The sequence below is a fragment of the Zootoca vivipara genome, chromosome 2 (assembly GCF_963506605.1).
Source record: "Zootoca vivipara chromosome 2, rZooViv1.1, whole genome shotgun sequence".
Lineage (NCBI taxonomy): Eukaryota > Metazoa > Chordata > Lepidosauria > Squamata > Lacertidae > Zootoca > Zootoca vivipara.
In genome coordinates, this window is record NC_083277.1 from 117,387,219 (window position 1) to 117,411,986 (window position 24,768).

Genomic DNA, 24,768 nt, shown 5'->3' on the forward strand with positions numbered 1-24,768 from the left:
CCTATGCTCTTTTAAAATGACTGGGGGGCAGGGCGGGTTGGTCTGTTGTTTTATTGTCATTGGGTCTCTTGTGGTTTTATATCATTTTATTCTGTGAACCGCTCTGAGACCCCTGGGTATAGGGTATTGTGTGTGTGTGTGTGTGTGTGTGTGTGTGTGTGTGTGTGTGTGTGTGTGTGAAGGAGAAGGAGAAGGAGAAGGAGAAGGAGAAGCAGCTAAAAGTATATTGACATAGTGTGGATGTCAATAAATTGGAGTGCTGAAACCATTTGGAACTGAAAGGAGTGGTGAAGAACTCTGTTCTTTCTTGCTTAGCACAGGTCTAGGGACGTTTCAAGGAAGGGGGAAGGGTAACCCCCCTCACCACTTCATGCTGAAGGGAGAAGTCGGGGGGGGCAATGTTTAGGCAACCCCCATGAGCTGCTCCTTAAAGTTTTATAAGCTCACATTTTGTTGCTTAGCCCTGCGGCTTTGGGTCTAAAGTTGCCTGAGTTAGTGTACTGCAGACATGTCAAAGCAATAGGTGAAACAGAAGAATGTTGGGGTGGCTGTTGGCCTCCAGGTGACCTGCTTTACCTGCACAAAGCTTACTGATAGTTAGATTATAGCTAGCTTCAATTGAATATGCGTTCCAATTTGGATTACAGGGAGCACAAATTTTCCCCGCTCCAAGGAACTATAGGTTACCCCTAGCATCCTTAAACTAGAGTTCCCAGGATTTTTGTGGGGAGAGGGGACTAAATTGAACATTTCCTGTTTGGTTCTTTACATCAATTCCAAACTTTGAAGAATGATTCCAAATAAACCTCCTTAGAACCAGATAAGTGGGGAATGAAAGAAGATGTTTTATCTTTTAACACCACATAACTCCTTCTGGACCACTTGGCTGGAGAGTAAGGCAAAGGTGTGGCAGAAAGTGCCTGGCCACTCAGACTTACAGTAGGTGGCACTGAGTTCAATGGGGCTTGTTCCTAGATACAGTGGTACCTCTACTTACAAATAACTCTACTTACGAAGTTTTCTACTTACAAATGGAGCTCCGTCCGCCATCTTGGATGCGGTTTAGATAGGATTTTTTCTACTTACGAATTTTTAGATAGGGTTGCTTTGACTTACAAATTTTTTTCTCCCAATGCATTCCTATGGGATTCGACTTACAAATTTTTTCGACTTACAAATGTGTGTTCGGAACACATTAAATTCGTAAGTAGAGGTACCACTGTAAATGGGTAGTAAAGTATTGAGCCTAAGCTGCATCAGCCAATCATCAATAATAAAAGAAAACTATCTGTAACCTCTGGTACCTCTGTGTGGGATGCAATCCACTGAGAGCAGTCAAGTACAACATTCCTTGTTTCCCATGCAAGGGAATGTTTGGTCCAGCCAGTCGAAACTTCCTGTTCCTCCTGGCCTGGAACATCCTTCCTTTTCTTCCTGGTTGCCAGCCAAGCAATCCCCCAGGTCATCTCCCTTATGGTGCTCTGCCTGATCATGAGTAAACTTTCTTTTTATCAGTCAGTCAATCACCCACTTCCACCACCCTTCTGAGTGATACCCCCTCCCCTCCCCTCCCCACCCCCTTCTCTACATAAGCGCCTGGGGACTCCAATTTCAGTGTATCTGAAGAAGTGTGCATGCACACGAAAGCTCATACCAAAATAAAAACTTAGTTGGTCTTTAAGGTGCTACTGAAGGAATTTTTTTTATTTTACTTTCTTTTTATTGCTTAAGAATAAGACTGTGGTGTCTTTATTCTTTTAAATAAAGGGGATTTAAAAGGGGATCTTATCAGGAACATACAATTCAATCTAAGGGAGGTTGAATTGCAACCAGATTTCTGCTGTGCTTGAGAAGGGGAATATAAACTCTGCTAAGTAAAGGAACTTGCTAGTGCAAGTTAGGAAGGATATTAATAAACAATACATCCTACCCTGCCACCCTGAACAATACATTCCCACACTCTGCCGATTCTACTTGTTAGGGGGACAAGGCAGGTTATTTTTAGGAAAGGAAAAGAACCATTTTGCTGGGCTCCAGACCCTTATTTTATATAGCAGCAGCCAAGGGTTTCTCCTTTACTAAAACTGAAATCTGAGCCCCAACTTACATTAAAGAAAGCCCCACTGATTTCAATCAGTGCAAAAACAAAACTATGCCGTGATAAATCCCTGAAACGAGATATTGATAAGGTGAATAATACTAAAACTCAACTAATGATTACTCAAAGAAACATAATAGGTTTAAATTTCCCAAAAGAAACTAGGATATAGAAAAGACATGAATATCTCAAAATAACCTCTAAATAAAGTAAACCTTGACGAGGTGCCGGCTAAGTGACTCGTTTCACTGGAAAATCTCTATCTGTTTCCTCAGAAGGAAAATGTTAAGGGGATGAGGTTTCCTTATAATCAAAACTAAACAGGAGCTGTAAGCTCTGAAAAGAATTGAAAATTATATAGCAGGGATAAACTTCCCCAAGATAATACTATAGCTGTTTAAACTAAAGGTTAGCTAACCTATGGGACAATTCAACTACAGTGGAATCTCGGTTTATGAACACCTCGGTTTACGAATTTTCGGTTTACGAACGCCGCAAACCCATCTGGAACGGATTAATTCACTTTCCATTACTTTCAATTGGAAAGTTCGCTTCAGTTCATGAATGCTTCAGTTCATGAACAGACTTCCAGAACCAATTACACCCATGCTTCGGGTTGAGTACTCCGCGGACCCATCTGGAACGGATTAATCCACTTTACATTACTTTCAATGGGAAAGTTCGCTTCAGTTTATGAACGCTTCAGTTTATGAACAGACTTCCGGAACCAATTGTGTTCATAAACCGAGGTACCACTGTAATGAATAACATTGCTCTTAGAAAAGATTAAGCAAAGGGCTGTAAAAGCTCTCCTAGTTGTGATGGTTGGTTTGCCGCATTGCAAACCAAATTATTGAGGCATCGCTCACATCACATTTTATAAGAGCGAACCATAGATCCACAGACTTCAGGTGGTTTGTTATCTACAAACATACTAGCAAGGAACCAAATTTGGATATTTTGCCAAAGAAATCATTACAAAAAGAAACATATTGGATACACAGGTTTGCATCCCTAACACCTACAGGCCTCAACACGAATATGGATTTTAGTCCTTTCTTGTAAATACCCATTTTCATCAAATCCAAGAACGTTAAATATAAGGCCACAAACATCAGTTTCTTTAAGAAGTTAGCTTGGATTTATTGTTCAGATCAAGAGCGCTTACAGTGTTGTTCTGTGATTATAAACAAGGATAGCTCCTTTTCATTTTACAATCATACTCATTACTATTATTCCTCTATAAGTCTCTTTATGTTAAGAGCATTTTAGAACCAGCATTATGTAAGTTTGTTGCATTTTACTATTGAAAGTGTCCTTTAACACGCCCTAAGACAATTAATTGTTCCTAGCCCTTTAAGAAATGGAGCTCCACTCGGTATATAAGCCAAGAATCAGAAACACCCTCTAGCAGTCTGAACAGTGGCGTCACACCATCACAACTAGGAGAGCTTTTACAGCCCTTCACTTAATCTTTTCCAAGAGCAATGATATTCATTACTTGAATTGTCCCATAGGTTAGCTAACCATTAGTTTAAACAACTATAGTCTTATCTTGGGGAAGTTTATCCCTGACTGCTATGTAATTTTCAATTCTTTTCAGAGCTTACAGCTCCTGTTTAGTTTTGATTATAAGGAAACCTCGGCCCCTTAATATTTTCCTTCTGTGTAAACAGATAGAGATTTTTCCAGTGAAACGAGTCACTTAGCCGGCACCTCGTCAAGGTTTACTTTATTTAGAGGTTATTTTGAGATATTCATGTCTTTTCTATATCCTAGTTTCTTTTGGGAAATTTAAACCTATTATAGGGGACCCAGGTGGCACTGTGGTTAAACCACTGAGCCTAGGGCTTGCCGATCAGAAGGTCGGCGGTTCGAATCCCTGTGACGGGGTGAGCTCCCGTTGCTCGGTCCCAGCTCCTGCCAACCTAGCAGTTCGAAAGCACGTCAAAATGCAAGTAGATAAATAGGAACCGCTACAGCGGGAAGGTAAACGGCGTTTCCATGTGCTGCTCTGGTTTGCCAGAAGTGGCTTTGTCATGCTGGCCACATGACCTGGAAGCTATACGCCGGCTCCCTCGGCCAATAATGCGAGATGAGCGCGCAACCCCAGAGTCGGTCACGACTGGACCTAATGGTCAGGGGTCCCTTTACCTTTACCTTTAAACCTATTATGTTTCTTTGAGTAATCATTAGTTGAGTTTTAGTATTATTCACCTTATCAATATCTCATTTCAGAGATTTATCACGGCATAGTTTTGTTTTTGCGCTGATTATACGTTTCCGTGATTGTCTTTTTTGCCACTGATTTCAATAGCATTGCTGCTCCAATCCAGCTTTCCATCCCTCCTGGAAACTGAAATCCAAGCCCAGCTTGAATGGAAGTGTTGTAAAAAGAAATTACAGTGGAACCTCGGTTTATGAACACCTCGGTTTACGAATTTACGGTTTACGAACGCCGCGGACCCATCTGGAACGGATTAATTCACTTTCCATTACTTTCAATGGGAAAGTTCGCTTCAGTTTATGAACACTTCAGTTTAAGTACTCTGCAGACCGTCTAGAACAGATTAATCCACTTTCCATTACTTTCAATGGGAAAGTTTGCTTCAGTTTATGAACGCTTCAGTTTATGAACAGACTTCCAGAACCAATTGTGTTCATAAATCGAGGTACCACTGTACAATATCAAGGTTCAGAATGCGGTCGGAAAAGCTGAAAATTGGCAACCAAAGAGACAAAGCGAGGTGGTTGCAACTAGGCTTCTCCAACTGCCACTGGGTTGGGTTGCATACAGGTTACATGGCTAAGGAGTGCAAAAGGAAGAGACAGGGGTGCAAAGTTTCCCTGCTCTGGTTCCTCCAGCGAGCACGCTCACGAGGCACTCACAGCCGCAGCAGGAGGGGAACTTCAGATGCCTGGGCCGCTTTCCTCACTAACTTTATTCCCTTGGGGAAAACACCCTGAGCCCCCCTGCCCCCAGCAGCTCGATTCCAGCAGGTCAAAGGGAGCACCAGCAACAGCCCCTGGAGACACGGCCCAGGAATGTAGCCAGGGGAGTGTGGGGCGCCTGGGCTTCTGCATCACCTGGGGCTCAGGCATTCTGCCCACAAAGGTAAGTGCCACCTGGGCTGGGCATCCCCCCAACTACACTACTGGGTCCCAAGGTGGTTCACAACATAAAAATGCAAGATAAAAACACAACATGTGTAATAAAAACAAAAACTGCTCTAGGGCCTGGCTTTGACAGCCTGACTCCAGAAAGGAGGGTCCTCTATGTCTCTTATCAGTCAGCAGAAAATGAGCGGAGGCAGGAACCTGTGGAAGGAAAGCAAGGAAGATCTTGACTGTCCTGTTGTGCCAGAGTTCCCCCACCCCAGCAAGGAGGTGAAGACTCACCACAAGGGAAAGGGGACACCTCTCCGTTAGACTTCTAATTCTTCTTCTTTGGTGGTCACTTGTAGCCAAGGAAGATTGTCTTCCACAAACATGGTTTTAACAATGAGTCCGTAAGTGACTGTGGAGACCAATTTTGGACTTACGTGTCCTTCCACAGTGGGGACATTGGTTTCTGAGTGGGAGTTGATCACAGTGTGGATTTGCCAAGCGTGCCTTCCTTCCTTGGAGATTGTTAAGCAGAGGTTCGATGGACACCTGTCATGGGTGCTTTAGCTGAGATTCCTGCATTGCAGAGGGGTTGGGCTATATGACTCTTGGGGTCATCCAACTCTACAATTCTATGATTCTATATTCCTGCATTGCAGCGGGGTTGGGCTATATGACGCTTCTGCATTGCAGAGGGGTTGGGCTATATGACTCTTGGGGGTCATCCAACTCTACAATTCTATGATTCTATATTTTTTCTTGTCGCACCATTTATGACCCCTTCTAGGCCATGTGACCCAAAAGCTTGCCTGACACAGCATGTCCATTTAGACTGAAGTCCCACAGTTTAATGTATTTTGTTCCTAGCTAGGTAAATGAGTGGTAAAGCATTGCAACTTCAGCTGCAACAGACAATAGTTCAGAATAATAATAAATCACTTCTCTTTAATTGGCCTCTCATTAGGATCCTAAAAGATGCAATTAGACTTTTATTCCATCCACAGCTTGTTGGCTCATTTAGACAACTGTGTAATGCCCAATGGTTATGCCTCCCCAACAATCACCCAACCCTGGTAATCCTGAGGCAGCAGTGAGTTCTTTGCATCTCAAACTTTTAGGCAGTAGAAGCAAGCTTTATTAACTACTATAATAATAAGCAAAGAAGCAGCAACAGATGCTAATATACAATTAAAGTACAGTCGTACCTTGGTTGCCAAACGCTTCATAACTTGGATGTTTCAGCTCCCAAACCATCGAAAACCAGAATGATTTTCAAATGTCTGGTGTGGCTTCTGATTGGCTTCAGGAGCTTCCTGCAGCCAATCAGAAGCTACGCTTTGGTTTGCGAACATTTTGGAAGGCGAACGGACTTCCGGAACAAATTCCGTTCGACTTCCAAGGTATGACTGTATAAGAAAGAATACTCAAAGATAAAGTTGTGAAGCTAGCTCAGCTATCCATCATTTTTGCAGGGGACATTCCAGAAATCGCTGACGGCACCAGGGCCGTCTTAAGCATATCGGGTGCCCGGGCGCCATGGTGCGCCGATCCCTCCGGCGCCCGCCCCCCCGCCACGTTTCCCAGTGCAGCTGGCTGGCGGGCGCAGCACGCAGCGTGGCTTCCACAGGCACAGCAGCGCGGTGCCTCCCTGGCGCCCTGCGCCACCCAGCCTTGCCCTAGGGCCCCTCTTTCTCAGGCCAAAATATGCTTGGCACTTCATCCAGTCAGTCCAAACTGGAATCTTGTTGGATTGCTGCAGCTGGGGCCTTTTATAGCGTCCTGGAGCAGCTTCCCACTGTTTCTGTAGCAAGTGTTTTATGCTGTCGTCCTTTTTCCCATCCACTTCTAAGGGCACCTCCTTTGAAGTCAGAGTATGATTCCACTCATACTCCTACTTATCTCTGCAGCTGGTTCAGAGTGAGGCCACTCTCTTCTTTCCCATGCCTGCAGCTGCATTCCTTATCTCATCCACCATATATAGAAATGCAGTGTAAGATTAATTCAAAACAGGAACACCATCTACTGGCTTTCCCCCTGGCAATATAACTGTAAAGCTTTTTCTTGAAAGCACTCTATACTGCTTGCAAAAGGTTGTTTGTTTTTTGCGTTTTCTGCTTCACATAAGCAAGCAAAATAAAAATGTAAACATAAAGATGCAATTAGGCTTGTGTTCCATCCACAGATTGTTGGCTCATTTGGACAACTGTAAAGGTTTTTCTTCAAAGCAATCTATACTGCTTGAGCAGGTGTGGGCAGAAGGCAGCTCATCACAAAGTCAACGATGGACGTTGGAAAGTAAGAGGCAGGAAGGTACAAGAACTTTGCATCCCATCCTGGAGAGTAGCGAGTGCGAGGGTAGCAGGATGTCAGGGCATGTTCTATACAGTCAGTGACCAGGTGAAGCTTGCTGCTGGCAGCGTTAAATGAAACTTGGGCAAATTTGCAAACTGTGTGTGAGAAATATGAAACAAAACAGAAATTAGTGCTGTAAATGTAGGGGGGTAACTTAAATCTTTTGGGAGCTGAATGGATTGATTAGCTTCAAGGTACAAATCCCTAGAAGAACTAAATCAAAGCAGATGCATCTGGAACTATTTTGGAGGCTTCAAAACAGAACAGTCTCAAAAGATTTAAATCTACAATGGATGCACCTGTCCATATTGGTTTCTCTCGGTTTCAATATCCCCAAAATCTTTCAGTTTGGTTCTCATTTCAGTTTATGATTTTTGAAAGTCATCAGCATTTCAGCTTTCACAATATACACATTTTGGCAAACATTATTTCCTTGCATAGTGCATTTTTGTCTATTGTGATCAATTTGCTTAGTGTGTTTTTGTGTATTATGTTCACTGTTGATGCCAATTTCTCTCTAATACGCACATTTTTGTACCCATTGTTGGTTTGGAGAACTTGTTGCTAAATTTAGAGGAGTTTGAATTCCTAAGCAGAGCTATGTATTGGTTAATATATTGCTTCATGAAGTGCGAATTGGGTAAGTTTGCAGGAAAATGCAAACCATGCCGAAAACCCCTCCACCGTCTACTCACAGTTCTCCAAGTACTGTTCCCCATAGGCTTCTTTGATGTCGGACGGAACTCTGTTCCATACTGTCTTTAAATCCTCTACTACTTGTGTGAAAATGGTTGTTTGGAAACCACCAGGTTCAACAATGCTGACTTGGACTCCAAAAAGGTGGAGCTCTCGCCTGAAATGCAAAGGAATAAAAGAAGAAACATTATTGCCTACTGAGCCATGGCCCGTGGGTAGGAACATCTTTCTTTAAATAAAAAAGAAATCAAAATTGAGGAGAAAGAAAAGATAGGAAATGCAACTCCCCTGCCTTCTGCCCTCTTGCAGGACCCTGGACACGCTCTACCCAGGAGAGGATTGTGTATGACACAGCAATAGTTGTATTAAGAGACAGTCATGAGGACATGCTTCAGAGTCTAGCCGATATATCAAATGCCTTCCTGAAAGGAGACCTTAACCTAGTTGGTAAAAGTTGCTGCAGAAAGCAAGGAGCCTTTTCTGCCAGGACTGCTTCCCACCCTCCTCCCTGCAGCCTTTGCCATCTCTGCCCAGTCTTCTTGTTAAGAGGGACAAGGCAGGTCACTTGTATCAAAGGAACAAGACTCTGTTCTTTGGGTTCTGGGACCCCGCCGTGTCGTAAAAAAAGAGCAATTAAGGGTTTTGCCAAACCTCCTTTGTGCAGAAGAAGATTACAGGATTACAGTGCAAACAACCCTGAGAAGATGCCACACAGAATTTCTCTCCGAATGCTACACATTCATGGTTTAGTTGTTGGCATCCATGTATCTCGAGAGAGAATGGAGTGTGCCTCTGTGGGTGGAGTCAAACCGCAGTGTTAGCAGCCCCAAAGGGATCTCTCTGCTACGTGAGCCTGGGCAGTGCATATGTGCAGATAACTGCTCAGTCCCTTTGATAATTTGATAATTAAGTGGTACGTAAATAGTTGGGGAAAGCACATACTTTGATAATTAAGTGGTACATAAATTGTTGGAAAAAGCACACACTTTTCAACATGTTTCTATGAAGCATATTGGGCCTGAACTATTCTAAGTAAAACGGGGACATCCATAGCATGTTCACCATTAATGAGAAGGTCCTGGACTGAGAGCCACACATCCGATTGCGGACTTGTGATTTGAAAAGTTTGGTTCAAGGCCAGACGGGGACATGGCCTGTGCCTGGATACAGTCATCTCAAGTTGTGCAAGTCTTGGGTAAAGCCCTGGGCAGCTGCCATATTTCCCAGCTCTTTCTTCCCTGCAGCCCACTTTTTTTCCAGACTTAGCTGGTGAAACATCCATGCAACTAAACCAAGAGGACTTGCATCAGTCACTTCCAGCCTGACAAATGGTTAGGGAGTATGGCAGATGTTGCACTAAACTAAGCAAAAGAGGACATTAGAGAACTGCTCTTTTTACCTCAGGCTGTCAGAGAAGGCTTCCACACCAAACTTTGATGGGCAATAACCACCTCCAAAGCCGGCCAGGCGTCCCATCGTACTGCACACATTGACCACCCTCCCTCTGGCTTTCCTCACCAGGGGCATCATGTGCAGCGTCACATCAATCAACCCTAGGAGGTTGACATTGATCACCTTTGCAAAGTCATCTTTGGTCAGCCATTCGTTGGGTCCTGATGGTAGAGCTGTGCCGGCATTGTTCACCAAGCCCCAAAGCCCTGTGAGAAAGAACGTATGTTTTCCCTATTAGTAACCCTAACAAATAAGGCCACCACGTGAATAGATTGTTTGTGCTTAGCAGGGCTGGCCCTCACATGAGGCCTGGTAAGGCGGTTGCTTCACAGCAGCCAAAATTTGTGGGGCGAACTCCCACGGTATTGGGGCCAAGCTGTCACTGCTGGTGGTGGCGATGCAAGCAGTGTCGAGGCCAAAAGTGATACAGTACAGTATTTTAAAAGTTACCAAAAGAACAGCAAAAATGCCCATGCCCTTCTCTGTTAAAATTTGCCTTCTATTTTCACATCATTATTCTTCTTTCCCCTTTGTAGTTAAAACAATCGATTCTCTTTCCCCACACCAAGAGTTTGACTTAGATTGGGAACCCCAAAGACTAGAGAAATTATCTGTCAAGTTGGAATGTTGTTTCAACTTTTCAACTCAGCATCCTTGACAAACGACAATTCCCAGGATTCCCGGAGGGGGTGTCCCATGTTCTCAGGCACCCAAATGTCTGGAGCTAGCTCTGATACTTATTACTGAATGCTCATTATGATTATTTCTGATGTATTTTCTGAATTGTTATGCTTATAACACTTTGGACACAATTATGTGGGGAAAGTGGCCTACAAATGAATACAGAGAGGCAGTTCTAATCCCTGGTCCCACCAATCGCACAGAGGCAGCACAAGGAAGGTCGAGAGTCACCTTTGTTCCCAATGCAGCCTTTCACCCACTCCGTCGCTGCTGCCACACTCTAACCAGTATCTAACCAGTGATATTATAGGAAGCAGGCTTGCAGGCAGGGCCCATTACTTACATCATAGGAGTCTACACAACATAAAACACTGTAACTGTATGTAGGTTTTATTTTATTTGTTTTTCATCTTATATTTTGGAAATGTACATCCAGTTGTTGTTTTCCTTTAAAATTTTTGGTGGCCCCCAAGAGAGTGAGGCCCTAAGCTATAGGTTGTTTAGCTTACACGTAAATCCGGCACTGGTCCCACCAATAGCACAGAGGCAGCACAAGGAAAGGTCGAGAGTCACCTTTGTTCCCAATGCACCCTTTCACCCACTCCGTCGCTGCTGCCACACTCTCTGTACTGGTGACATCCAGAATGGTGGTTTTCAAGCGCTCTGAGGTGGCTTTGCCCAGCTGCTCTGCCCCCTTCTGCGTGAGACAGGCTGCCAGCACACGAAGGCCCCGGGCATCCAGCTGCCTGGCAAGTAGGTTTCCAAAGCCAGAGTCACACCCCGTGATGAAGACATATTTCTCCGTCAGGTTCTCCACCGTCTGTCTCTCCTTGTACCATTGGCGAAGGAAGTAAAGCCCCAGCAGGGCAGCCAGGTAGAGCCACATGGCTGAAACCTGCAGGGGAAAAGAATTCAAGCATTAGGATGCATACACACCCCTGGCAGGACTTGCAGGAGGATATTTCTAATTCCTGCTCCACCAAGAAGTTCAGTGGAAGAACTTTTATGTTGCCACCACTCAATTTAGCCTCCCTTGCAGAGTTGTTGAGCGGAAGGAGAATATTTGCATGAAGCAATGAGCTGCTTGGAGCAGAGGCGAGCTAAAAGAAGTATCAATAATAGTTCTAGCTAGGTAAAAGGTAAAGGGGCCCCTGACCATCAGGTCCAGTTGTGTCCGACTCTGGGGATGCGGCGCTCATCTCGCTCTATAGGCCGAGGGAGCCGGAGTTTGTCTGCAGACAGCTTCCGGGTCATGTGGCCAGCATGACAAAGCTGCTTCTGGCGACCAGAGCAGCACACGGAAACGCCGTTTACCTTCCCGCCGGAGCAGTACCTATTTATCTACTTGCACTTTGGCATACTTTCAAACTGCTAGGTGGGCAGGAGCTGGGACCGAGCAATGGGAGCTCACCCCGTTGCAGGGATTCAAACCGCCGACCTTCTGATCAGCAAGCCCTAGACTCTGTGGTTTAACCCACAGTGCCACCTGGGTCCGAACAACTAAATACAGTGGAACAGTATTATCCTATCTACATCTATAGACATTGGATTTTTCACATTCAATACTGTTTCTGTTCAGGTGCAAGGTCATCTTCCATCAAATATTATGTTGGCTGACTTTCTGCTGTTGCAAAATGATGTAATTAATTAACTATTAATGTTGGCATCTATCTGTGTGGAATGTGTCTCCGGGGATTAAGTCCAACTGCTGTGTTAACAGCACTGTGACCTCTCCAGGGCACTAGCCTGGGTGGTGTGTAGGGAGGTCCTGAGCTGGCCAGATGGAATAGAGCCCCCTCTCACCCTCTATTATATGGTCTCACTCTTCTGAACTTTGCAACAGAAGACAGAGGATATTTCAGAATACCAGGTGCTAGAAACTAATGGGAGGGCCTCCCTGCTCTATTGACTGGCAGTAACATTAACTCGTGAACCCTGCAATCACTGGATCAACTCAGAAATAAAGAAACCCCAGTGTTAGCACCTTGCAGGTCATAACTGATTTCCTCTTCAAAAATAATAATGAAGTTTTACTGAGTTTCAGAAAATACATTGTTATGAGAAGTATAAGGTCTAAGATATAAAATAAATGTAGCAAGCATAAATATATAAACCGCATGTCTGAAAAGTACAGGGGGGGGGAGCCCTGAAACCATTTTGTCTCTCCCAAATTGACCTCAAATGTTTCTCTGCAGGAGGGAGGAAATGGGAAAAACCTCCCCATTGTCTCTTTGCTCACAATAGGAAGAGCCTGTGACCTGGACTCAGGAATTAAGTATTTATCATCACAAAACAGAACATAGAGGCCTTTTGGCCCACACCAGCCTAACTGTTCCAAGGGCCAATTCCCAGGCTTGTACTGAATGAACAAACTGTTCCCTTCAAATGTCACTAAGTATTTTGTAGTTGATGGTCACCAACCTTTTTGAAGCTGTGTTTCTACTAAGTGCTAAATTCCTATCTCCTTCTGAGTAATAAGTGGGAAGAAGACTGGGGTAGATGTTGTACCTTTTAAAGTTCTGAACTTTTTCTGGAAATGTTTCTGGGCCGTTAAGGGGTGCACAGGAAGAAGAAATTCAGGAAGTGAAGCTTCCCCCCCTCCCCCAGCCTGAAGCTTGTGGAAAAGTGTCACCTGCTGAATATTAGCTTGAAAGAAAGTTGTTATGAGCACATGCACTGGCGGAGGAAGAGGAGTGCGGGGGGAGCGCACCGACCCCGGCAGCACGATCCCGGTGGGGTGCCATCCCGGCTGTCCCCCCCGCCTGCACTAGGCACCACGCCCCCCTCAGGCAATGCACCACACCCCCAGGATGTGTGCCACGCCCCCGCCTGCTGTCCGCCCCCCCCCCCTGCCAGAGCATGAAGCTCCACCACTGAGCACATGTTAGTGGTGCCTGGAAGTTACGAACTATCATGTACTGTACAATTCAAAAGGGAAGAGACAGACCTGCAGCTGATTAGAGGAAAGGCTCTCAGCTTCAGTTGTGCAGCAGGTAAAGCAATGCTTCCCTCTCCTGTTAGCTGTTGCTCCTTATCTGCCCGCTGCTGTTTTTCATACTCCACTGGTTGCAAAGGGAGCTCCTCCCTTCTGGCAAGGATCGGTTTAACTCAATTAGGTGGTGAAATTTAACTGCCTTCTTTAAACTAACAGGGGAATCTGTTGGTGAAGGAAACACACAGAATCCCTCCCACTGTGCCACAGATTCAGCCCCTTCCCCCTGTGTTCTGTCCATATATGGATAGAGCAAAATAACTCAAATCCTTTGCCTAGAGCAGGAAAAAAAGCCTGGGGTTGAGCACATCTTTCTTGCAGAAGCACATTCCTCCTGCTGATAGAAAGATGGGCAGAGTGCTTGCAAAATTCCATTTCACCTAGAGTAGGAAGGGTGAGGCTGGACCCGGCCAGCTTGCTTTGCTGCATGAATTCTAGTACGTATATAGAGACAGAATCCACACATGACTTGTTGGAACGATTTGCAACAGGAGCAGTCTACCGGCCAGGACCAACTTTTGGCCCGGTGCTGCCTCTGGCCCGGGCTGGCGCTTCTCTGCGTCGCCTTGGCGGGAGAAGCCAAGCCACGGCAGGTCCAAACGGAGCCTCTCCAGAGGCCGCAGGGGTGTCCTTTTGATAAATCTGGGTTTTCTATTATACACTGGCATTGCTTCCCTTTTTTTTATTTTTTATTCCACTTTTATTTTTTCTAAAAAAGGTCAACAACTCTGGGAAATGGGGGGGGGGCAGAAGGTGATCTCGCCTAGGGCGCAAAAAACCCTAGCACCAGCCCTGATTGCAGTCATTAACAGTCGTTAACAGTCATCAACAGGTTTACCACTCCTATCAGCCCATCACCCATTCCCATCACCCCCACCCCCCACCCTCCGAATATACATAAGGGTCTGGTTACTTCTCTTTCAGTGTATCTGAAGATGTGTGCATGCACACGAAAGCTCATACCAAAATAAAAACTTAGTTGGTCTTTAAGGTGCTACTGAAGGAATTTTTTAGGTTTTTGTCAGTTCGCTTATGGTTTGCATAGTGGGGGTATCAATAAATTGGAGTGCTGAAATAATTCCGAACTGAAAGGAGTGGTGAAGAACTCTGTTCTTTCTTGCTTAGCACAGATCTAGGTACGTTTCAAGGAAGGGGGGAGGGTAACCCCCCCTCACCACTTCATGTTGAAGGGAGCAGCGAGAGCAGGGGGCAATGTATAGGCCCCCTGGAAACACCACCAGGTTGATAAACTGATGACACCAGGGTTTGTGCAACCCCCATGAGCTGCTCCTTCAAGTTTTATAAGCTCACATTTTGCTGCTTAGCCCTGTGGCTTTGGGTCTGAAGCTTATATATATATATAATTTTTATTAAATTTTCTGCTTCAACAATCCAATCCAATCACATTAAAATTCCAAATTATACATATACATATCAAATAATCCAAATATTCGGCCAAATTATCAATTTTTCGAGACTTTCCATGCTTCAAGCTCGGAACGCTCTAATCCTGATCATAATTCTACTGCATTTCATAGTCATTTCCGGTGATTCCTCTATTTCTTTCTGTTGTTATCCTTCATTCTTTCGCAGGCTCTGAGTTGTTCCCACAAGTGAGTTAAAACAAACAATGATGTGTTTCTGTGTGGATTTTATGTCTATGATTCCCTTCCATAAGTTCACAGTATCTCCTCTCATGCTGGTGTTTCTGCCGAGTCTATCCAAAAGTCTTTTCACTGCTGCCGGCAGCCGCCATCTTCACATAGTTCCGATAAAATCAAGTCTAAGCGTCTGCTCAGTAATTTTCCCAAACCGGTTGCATCAAACATAGCCTTTCCAGGGGAGATTTACCATATCAAAACTGGAAATACAAATATAATGACATATTAAAGGCTCACCTCCCCCTATGACTATTCATAATTCTGCAACCCGGTCTTGACTTCCAACATGGCAGATTTCCAAATTATAACTGCAACACAGCCCACAAAGCTTCCAGGAAACTGGCCCAAGATTTTTTAACAAGACTCCAGCAGCTAATGAGATCCTGCTCCTGTCTAATGGAGAATTGGAGAATCTTTTATCCTCTTCCAGGCAAATAAAAAATCAAGAACCTTAATTAATATATTTTCATTTCTATAGAGTTTATAATTTTGTTTTTTAAAAAATTATTTTTATCAGTTTTCATAAAGAAATACACAAAATAACAATAGAAAAATTCACAAGTCAAAAGAAAATACAACAAAAAGAAATAACAAAAAAGAAAAAGAAAAAACATTCCATCCTTCATTTACTAGTATATGTCACCCCATTGATCGCCAGGGTTGATTTGGCTGATCTGGCTGGCTAGGCGAGTGTCCCCTTCCTCCCTCACCGCTCCATGTGCGTCCCTCCCGAAGCTGCGCGCTCGGTGGAAGAGGACGACCATCCCAGATAGAAGGAGTGTACCGTTCTTCGGTCAAGGGTATACGATAGCTGCGCTCCCCTGCTAGAACCTCCAAACAAGCTCAAGAGTTTATAATTTTGAAGCCATATTATATCAACGAATTCCAAACTTTCCAGTCTTGCTTGCTATAAATATTGTAAACGGTTCTTCTGGGGATTTTTGCCAAGTAAAATAATGAAGTAGAATAATAAAAGAGTCCCCCCCCCTTTTCCATTCCATTCCAACATACCAACTTTGATATAGCCCTTCTTCGATTCAGTTTTTTTTAGCACCTCAGTGGCTGGGTTGTTTAGCAGAGTAATTCCTCCCTCCTCGCTTGTCCAAAGCTTAAATCCAATTTTTCATCTTAAGAAATGGAACTTGATTCGCTCACGGAGACAGCGTCCAGGAGAGCCAGACTCTCTCGGGGGCATTCCATCCAGTGCCCCCCAGCCCCTCCTTCCTTCCAAATTTGGGGGTGGGTTGTTGGGCATCTGCGGTTGAGACTGTGTCTTCCCATACCCCCCAGGAAGATTTTGGGAGGCTGATTACTCCCATCTCAGCCTCTAATTACCCTGTGAGAGCCGGAGCCATGGAATTTTCAGCCATCTTCCGTGGCGCCTCAAGCAGAAGTATGGCTTTGGGTCTAAAGTTGTCTGAGTTAGTGTACCGCAAACATGCCAAAGCAATAGGTAAAACAGAGGAATGCTGGGATGGCTGTTGGCCTCCAGATGACCTGCCATGCTGGCAGAAAGCTTACTGATAGTTTAGATTTAGAGCTCTACCTCTCTTTTAAAGTGAAGGTCCTGTGTGAGTGCCTGGAGGCAGTTGGAGGATGGATGGCGATTAACGGATTGAGGTTGAATCCTGACAAGACAGAAGTACTGTTCTTGGGGAACAGGGGGCGGGCTGGTGTGGAGGACTCCCTGGTCCTGAATGGGGTAACTGTGCCCCTGAAGGACCAGGTGCGCAGCCTGGGAGTCATTTTGGACTCACAGCTGTCCATGGAGGCACAGGTTAATTCTGTATCCAGGGCAGCTGTTTATCAGCTCCATCTGGTACGCAGGCTGAGACCCTACCTGCTCACAGACAGTCTCGCCAGAGTGGTGCATTCTCTAGTTATCTCCCGCTTGGACTACTGAAATGCGCTCTACGTGGGGGTACCTTTGAAGGTGACCCGGAAACTACAACTAATCCAGAATGTGGCAGCTAGACTGGTGACTGGAGGCGGCAGCCGAAAGCATATAACACCAGTCCTGAAAGACCTACATTGGCTCCCAGTACGTTTCTGAGCACAATTCAAAGTGTTGGTCTTTAAAGCCCTAAACAGCCTCGGCCCAGTATACCTGAAGGAGCGTCTCCACCCCCCATCGTTCTGCCCAGACGCTGAGGGCCTTCTGGTGGTTCCCTCACTTCGATAAGCTACAGGGAACCAGGCAGCGGGCCTTCTCGGTAGTGGCACCTGCCCTGTGGAACGCCCTCCTAAAGAGATGTCAAAAATAACTACCTGACATTTAGAAGACATCTGAAGGCAACCCTGTTCAGGGAAGTTTTTAATGTGTGACATTTTAATGTATTTTAAATCTTTGTTGGAAGCCACCCAGAGTGGCTGGGGAAACACAGCCAGATGGGCGGGGTACAAATAATGTGTTGTGGTTGTTGTTGTTGTTACCAGCTTTAATTGAATATGCGTTCCAACTGGATTACAGGGAGCACAAATTTTCCCCGCTCCAAGGAACTATAGGTTACCCCTAGCATCCTTAAACTACAGTTCCCAGGATTTTTGTGGTGAGATGGGACTAAATGAATATTTCCTGTTTGGTTCTTTACATCTGGTTCTAAGTTTGGTACTCAGACTTACAGTAGGTGGCACTGAGTTCAATGGAGCTTGTTCCTAGATAAATGGGTAGTAAAGTATTGCATCAGCCAATCATCAGTAAAAAAAATTAAAATAAAATCACTTCTCTTTACAGCTACTGATTACTAAGCCTGCATCTCAATAGGATCCTAAAAGATGCAATATTTTAGATTGTTTGGCCACCTGTAATGTTGTTCTTCACAATGATCTACACGGCTTGTGCTGGTTTGGGCCCAGAGCGGGTCAACACATAGTCTGCAATGGTGGTTGGCAAGTAAGAGACAGGAAGGTAGAAGAGCTTTGCATCCCAGCCTGGAGAGTAGCGAGTGCGAGGGGAGCAGGATGTCAGGGCATGTTCTATGCAGTCGGTGACCAGGTGAAGCTTGTCGCTGCAACCATCAAATTGTTGCTGGGACAATTTGCAACCTGTGTGGGAGAAACAAACAAATGGAAAAGTTGGATCTGCAACAACATTGGAGGCAAATTTAATCTTCTGGGGAAAGACTGCCTTCTGGGCATTCCTCCCTGTGATAGCTAAATGAAAGGAGGAACATCTGAAACTATTTTGGATGCCAAAGAAAAGAACCATCAGGTGCTTCCAGACTGCATTGCCACATTTTGGCGTGTGCAAATTCAGAGGGATAGCTGGGTGTCAGTTTGCTTATTGTTTCTTGAAGTGCAAATTGAACTGATTTTCTCCCCCATCTCTACTCACATTCCTCAAAGTACTGCTGCCCGTAAGAGTCTCTGATGTCAGAAGGTACCCGGCTCCATACAGCCTGAAAATTCTCTACTGCATTTGAGCAAATATGTGTTTTGAAACCACCAGGTTCAATTATGCTGACTCGGACTCCAAAAGGATGGAGCTCTCTCCTGAATTGGGGAAGGAAAGCAAAGAATTTGTTACTGAGCCACGGTAATATTGCAGGTCATGCATCGAAAGGTACATTTTTCTTTCTGAAAAGAAGAAAGAGAGAGAGAGAGAGAGAAACGAAGGGAAATACAACCCCCTGTCTTCTGCCCTCTTGCATAAGCCTGGCCCTGCAATGGGTTCTGTATAACACGATATTAGTTGTATTAAGAGGCAGCCGTCGGAATGCTGGTGCTCTAAAGTTGCCACTTTAAAAAATTAAGTGGTATATAAAGAGCTGAAATACACACATTTCTAGACACCATAATCAACTTTTCTACAAATCATGTTTGGCTCTTCTGTTCTCAAAGGCCTTTGCTATTCTCCTAAGTGACACCAGCAACACAGCAAGGTAGGTTGGCCTAGGACAGGCATAGGCAACCTTGGCTCTCCAGATGTTTTGGAACTACAACTCCCATGATCCCTAGCTAACAAGGTCAGTGGTCAGGGATCATGGGAGTTGTAGTTCCAAAACATCTGGAGAGCCAAGGTTGCCTATGCCTGGCCTAGGACCTAGACAAAACCATCTAGAGCATGGACAGCAAAAGTGGACTGGGAGCCACACATCCCATCTCAGGCTTGCAAATTCAAAAAAACGTATTTTTTTCATAATTTTGTTTGATATGTATTTTGTTGTCATATTCATGAAATGAAGTACTAACAAGAATTCTTTCAATGCATTAATTCTGTCATGCAAAAGCATTGGCTTTGGAACACATTGTTTAAAGACAAGCCTGATTAGCTTTTCGGACACCTTTTAATTGAATGGCTTTCTAAAGAAATGCCTGAAGTAACTGATAATATAGTTTGAAATTTTGTTTATTCTCTTATATTTTTCAGAATATAACAGAAGACCCATTTATCTAAAATAGAACCCAATAAGGCAGTCATGTATGTACAACATATTTTTAAAAATGTGACCCCATTGAGTTCTCAAGGGAAAAAATTGGGAATATTGTAAAATCATTCCTTTTAAAAATAAATTTTGTAACTTACATTTTTATTTTAAACTAAGTCCATCATATGACATATCATATTAAAGCCCATGCAGTTCTGAAGAGATTTGTGTTTTCACTTTTGACATATCTCAATTCTGGTCTGAGCTTTTAAGGTAGTCTGAAAAGGCCAAAATTGTCAATTTTTTTGAAATTTCAAACTGAATTTTGAAAATTCAACAAGTGTGCAAAATATTAAGAAAATTGGGTAACATGGGATGAAAAAGTTGGATCACTTGATATGGAATGAAACATCTGGAGGTTGCGTGTTGCAAAAGAAGAAACTACAGTGGTGCCTCGCTTAACGAATGCCCTGCTTAACGAAATTTCCGCTTAATGAAAGGATTTTTCGAGCGGAGCTTGCCTCGCTAGACGAATGCGTTTTACGAAAAATTCATCTAGCAAATCGCGGTTTCCCATAGGAATGCATTGAAAATCAATTAATGCGTTCCTATGGGCAAAAAAAAGTCGAAAAAAATTCAGTGCATTCCTATGGGATTCGCTAGACGAATTTTTTGCTATAAGAAAAGACCCGTGGAACGAATTAATTTCGTCTAGCGAGGCAACACTGTACAGAGCTGCTCTTTTTACCTCAGGCTGTCAGAGAAGGCTTCCGCACCAAACTTTGATGGGCAGTAACCACCTCCAAAGCAGGCCAGTCGTCCCATCGAGCTGCACACGTTGACCACCCTCCCTCTGGCTCTTCTCACCAGGGGCAGCATGTGTAGCGTCACATCAATCATCCCAAGAAGGTTGACATTGATCACCTTTGCAAAGTCATCTTTCGTCAGCCACTCATTGGCAGCTGTTGGGACCCCTATGCCTGCATTGTTCACCAAGCCCCAGAGCCCTGTGTGAAGAAAGAAGGCATGTTCATCCTCTTAGGCAACCTTAGCAGAGCTCAATAAAGTTGGAAATAAGCTAATCACATGCATAGATTGTTTGTGTTTACTTATGGAACCCTAATCACAATTCTTCCTAATATTATTTTTTTCTGAATTGTTATCCCTATTCTTCATTTCACATGTTGTGAGGCACTTTGGGCCTAATTATGTGGGGAAAGTAGCCTACAAAAGAATACAGAGAGGCAAGTCTAATCCCCCGTCCCACAAATAGCACAGAGGCAGCGCAAGGAAGGTAGAGATTCACCTTTGTTTCCAATGCACCCTTTCACCCACTCCGTCGCTGCTGCCACACTCTCTGTGCTGCTCACATCCAGAATGGTGGTTTTCAAGCGCTCTGAGGTGGCCTTCTCCAGCTGCTCTGCCCCCTTCTGCGTGAGACAGGCTGCCAGCACACGAAGACCCCGGGCATCCAGCTGCCTGGCAAGTAGGTTTCCAAAGCCAGAGTCACACCCCGTGATGAAGACGTATTTCTCCGTCAGGTTCTCCACCGTCTGTCTCTCCTTGTACCATTGGCGAAGGAAGCGAAGCCCCAACAGGGCAGCCAGGTAGAGCCACATGGCTGAAACCTGCAGGGAAGAAGCTTGCAAGAGTGGGGGCACAAACAGCCCCAGCAGGATTTAGAGGAGCATATTTCTAAATCCTGCTCCACCAAGAACTTCACCAAGAACTTCACCTTTTATGTTGCCACCACTCAATTTAGCCTCCCTTGCAGTGTTGTGGAGGGGAAGGAGAAATTGTGCATGATGCAATAAGCTGCGTGGAGTAGAGGTGGGCTAAAAGAAGTATAAAGAATAGCTCTAGCTAGCTACTTATTAACTGAACAACTAAAGAAAGAGGAACAGTAAGATCCTACCTACATCTATAATAAGCAACACTGAGTTCAAATATTGTGCAAACTCAACATTAGCATCCAACAGGCCATATGCCTTATTTTGCCATTATTGCACTACATATTGCTCTTGCTCAAGGTCCGATCCCTGATTTGTTTTGTGTGATCACACTCTCCCCGGGGGCAGGGGAACGGGGGTGGGGGTGGGGGTGGGGTGGGCCACCCCGGGTGTCACCACTGGGGGGGGTGGCAAAATGGTGTTGGTGCTGATGTTTAAAGCCCTAAACAGCCTCAGCTCAGTATACCTGAAGAAGCGTCTCCACCCACATCGTCCAGTCCGGACACTGAGGTCCAGCTCCGAGGACCTTCTGGCGGTTCCCTCCCTGCAAGATGTGAGGTTACAGAGAATCAGGCAGAGGGCCTTCTTGGTAGTGGTGCCCGCCCTGTGGAACGCACTCCCATCAGATGTCAAAGAAATAAACAACTATCTGACATTTAGAAGACATATGAAGGCCGCCCTGTTTAGGGAAGTTTTTAATGATTGATGTTCTAATGTATTTTTAATCTTTTGTTGGAAGCTGCCCAGAGTGGCTAGGGAAACCCAGCCAGATGGGTGGGGTATAGATATATTATTATTATTATTATTATTATTATTATTATTATTATTAGAGACTGGGGTATATCTTGTACCTTTTAAAGTTCTGAACCTTCTCTGGAGATGTTTCTGGGCCTTTAAGGGGTGACCACAAAGAAGAAATTCAGGAAGTGAAGCTTCCCCCCCCCTCTCCCAGCCTGAAGCTTGAGAAAAGTGTCACCTACTGAATATTAGCTTGAAATAAAGTTGTTATAAGCACATATTAGTGGTGACAGGAAGTTACTAACTATCGTGTATAATTGAAAGGGGAAGATTCATTTTTTAATATGCTTTATTGATTAAAAATAGCATATTGATACATACACACTTACATATTACACACATCTTTTTAAAAGATCACACCTAATAAGACATAAGAACATATAGTAAAAAACACACACAAAAAAACCCTTACTGAGATTGTATTCATAATAAATTTGTTCTTCAACTCAATCCTTCCAATCCTTCCCATTATACCATTTAATATCTTTCTTTTTCCACAGGTATCTTTCATATCTTTCTATTCATGTTTTATCACTTCTCTTCATTTCATATACAGTCTTTTGTTCTTTCTTTTTTACAATATATCACTCAATCTCTGCTAATATGTAGTTGTTTGTACAATAAAGTTTTAAATAAACTTTAAAAATCAACCACCTTCTGTGTATTTTTTTGTTTCGATGTTCCTCTAACTGCCCCCATCAGCTTTGCTAATTGTAAATATTCTAACATGAGTATCTGCCATTCTATAATCTCTGGAGTTGTCTCTTTCTTCCAGTTCCTCGTTATAAGGATTCTGGCTGCTGTTATGCTATATATGAACAAGGGTCTTATATCTCTTTTAATTTCAGGGGGTAATATGCCAAGCAGAAAAATCACCGGGTTTTTTTTAAATAGTACTGTAATTTTAAATAGCTTCTTAAGTTCGTCATAGATATTGTTCCAGTATTTGCTGATAATTGAGCAGTTCCTCTTTTTTACATCTCAAATATATCGATGGTTTCCCTTTATACATTTTGGCAAGTTTTTGGGAGTGAGATGCCATCTTCATAATGTTCTCTCTGAGATTATAGCACGCTGTGAATTGAATATCAGTTGTCCATAGTTTCTCCTATTGTTCCATTGTTATATTATACCCAAAATCCTGGGCCCACTTAATCATAACTGTTTTGACTTGTTCCTCTTTAGTTTCCCATTCCAACAGATAGTCATATACTAGTGAAATATTTTTCTTTTTATTAAATATTAGCTCTCTTTCAAATCTGGATGTTTCTTTTGCAATTCCCTGTTTTAGATCTATAGCTAATCTTTGGTGTAACTGAAAATATTGTAGCCAGTCTCTTTAAGAGATTTTTAATTTCTTCATATTTCTTCAATGCAGGCTTTTCCTTATCTAATTCTAATACTAATCTGTATGTTGGCCACTCCCCTTTCATGTTTTTTTTTTTTACTGCTGTGGCTTCAGTGGGTGAGGTCCACAGGGGTATTTTTGGCTCTAATGTTCCGGTATGTTTAATCCATATTTTATATAATGACTTTCTTATTATATGGCTCAAAAATCCCCTGTGGACCTTAACTTTGTTGTATATCAAGTACGCGTGCCACCCATACCTATTGTCGTGGCCCTCCAGATCTAACACATCCGTTTCTTTCAGTGTAATCCAATCCCTCATCCAAATAATTCCTGCTGTTGCGTGATATAATTCCAGATCTGGGAAAGCAAATCCTCCTCTCTCCCTTTTATCAATAATTGGTGTTTAATTCTGGGCTTCCTGCCACTCCATATAAATCTTGCTATATCTCTTTTCCACTCCTTAAAACAGTTCATTCCCCTAGTATTGGTATTGTCTGGAATAGAAAGATCATTTTAGGGAGGACATTCATCTTTACTACCGAGATCCTTCCCCATAAGGTGAGATGGAGCTTGTTCCATACTTCCATTTTTTTAAAAAAATATCCTTCCATATTTTGCTATAGTTATTCTTATATAGATGTATAAAGATGTATAAAGAACTAGCATTGCTGTGGCTCATCCCTGTGATTTTCCCCACCCTGTCCTGACCCATGATGTATCACGCCCCCTTCTCCCCCCACCCCCTGGCTCATCCCTGTGACTGGTCCCACTGTGTCCTTACCTATCCTATCCCCGCCTCCTCACAACCCCCACCCAGGCGAGTCAGTACCTTCATTCAGCCTAATCTGTAAAGGCTTCGGCCTAGTATGTAAACAGGAGCCAGGAGCTGTTGAGAGGGAAGGTTTTATAGGTGCAGTACCAGTGTAGCTGCCACTAGAGGGTGCTGGTTTGTAACCTGGTTCTTTTCCCAGCATGCACTTTAGGGTGAGTTGTGTGTTCTGGAACAGGGAGTTTTGGGGGTCTTACGTGGCCCAGGTGTGACATTTGTCTTTGCAAACTTTCTAAGATCCTTCAGACATTTGCATGGGAAGTTGTGTCTGAATTTGAACGCAATCTGCTGGTGAAGGGAACAACACACTCCTTCTGTAGAACTTCATGTGCCAACTCCAGCCATTTCCTGTCTGTTCCATCCATCCGTAAGTTTCCTTTCTCTTTCTCTTTTTGTTTTTGTTTAGATAGTTTATTTTATTGTATTGTGTTATGAAAAAAGCTTGAATAAAACATTGTTAAATGACTAAGGAATTGGTAGCCATGAAAGTTTGAAGTCCTTTTCCTGCTGCCCAGCAGTTCTCCCATTCATGACTGAGTGGCTCCAGGTGGAGGGATATAATTCTTATGTGCACTGAATATTAGAGTCTGGGAACTGATGGAGATGCAAGGTAATCTCCATACCTTTACCTTTAATCCCTCTTCCATATTTGCCAC

The 24,768-nt window shown here is 43.8% G+C and overlaps 2 protein-coding genes across 3 annotated transcripts; both read right to left on the reverse strand.

Annotated features, from left to right (window-relative positions):
- Window positions 1-2,503: 2,503 nt before the first annotated feature.
- LOC118077249 (retinol dehydrogenase 7-like) lies at window positions 2,504-14,070 on the reverse strand. Its single transcript, XM_035100785.2, has 6 exons — window positions 13,332-14,070; window positions 10,958-11,279; window positions 9,651-9,909; window positions 8,251-8,408; window positions 4,267-7,650; window positions 2,504-3,898 (listed from the first exon to the last, which is right to left on the reverse strand). The coding sequence occupies exons 2-5, from the start codon at window positions 11,268-11,270 to the stop codon at window positions 7,433-7,435; spliced, it is 948 nt and encodes a 315-aa protein (XP_034956676.2). The 5' UTR covers window positions 11,271-11,279; window positions 13,332-14,070; the 3' UTR covers window positions 2,504-3,898; window positions 4,267-7,432.
- Window positions 14,071-14,735: 665 nt separating this feature from the next.
- Window positions 14,736-21,121, reverse strand: LOC118077235 (17-beta-hydroxysteroid dehydrogenase type 6-like). 2 transcript variants are annotated; one of them, XM_035100747.2, is made up of 5 exons: window positions 20,711-21,121; window positions 20,153-20,411; window positions 18,372-18,529; window positions 17,840-18,082; window positions 14,736-15,237 (listed from the first exon to the last, which is right to left on the reverse strand). In XM_035100747.2, the coding sequence occupies exons 1-4, from the start codon at window positions 21,021-21,023 to the stop codon at window positions 17,865-17,867; spliced, it is 948 nt and encodes a 315-aa protein (XP_034956638.2). In that variant the 5' UTR covers window positions 21,024-21,121; the 3' UTR covers window positions 14,736-15,237; window positions 17,840-17,864. The 2 variants fall into 2 exon arrangements, with proteins under 2 accessions (XP_034956638.2, XP_060128097.1); XM_060272114.1 differs by lacking the exon at window positions 14,736-15,237 and having other exon boundaries at window positions 17,666-18,082.
- Window positions 21,122-24,768: the final 3,647 nt, after the last annotated feature.

Coding starts and splice junctions, on each gene's coding strand:
- LOC118077249 (XM_035100785.2), bottom strand. CDS start 11,270: ATGTGGCTCTACCTGGCTGCCCTGCTGGGGCTTTACTTCCTTCGCCAA. Junction 9,910..10,957: donor AGGGTGCATTGGGAACAAAG/GTGACTCTCGAC, acceptor TCTTTCTCACAG/GGCTTTGGGGCTTGGTGAAC. Junction 8,409..9,650: donor GCCTTCTCTGACAGCCTGAG/GTAAAAAGAGCA, acceptor TTTGCATTTCAG/GCGAGAGCTCCACCTTTTTG.
- LOC118077235 (XM_035100747.2), bottom strand. CDS start 21,023: ATGTGGCTCTACCTGGCTGCCCTGTTGGGGCTTCGCTTCCTTCGCCAA. Junction 18,530..20,152: donor GCCTTCTCTGACAGCCTGAG/GTAAAAAGAGCA, acceptor TCCCCAATTCAG/GAGAGAGCTCCATCCTTTTG. Junction 18,083..18,371: donor GCAGCAGTACTTTGAGGAAT/GTGAGTAGAGAT, acceptor TCTCCCACACAG/GTTGCAAATTGTCCCAGCAA.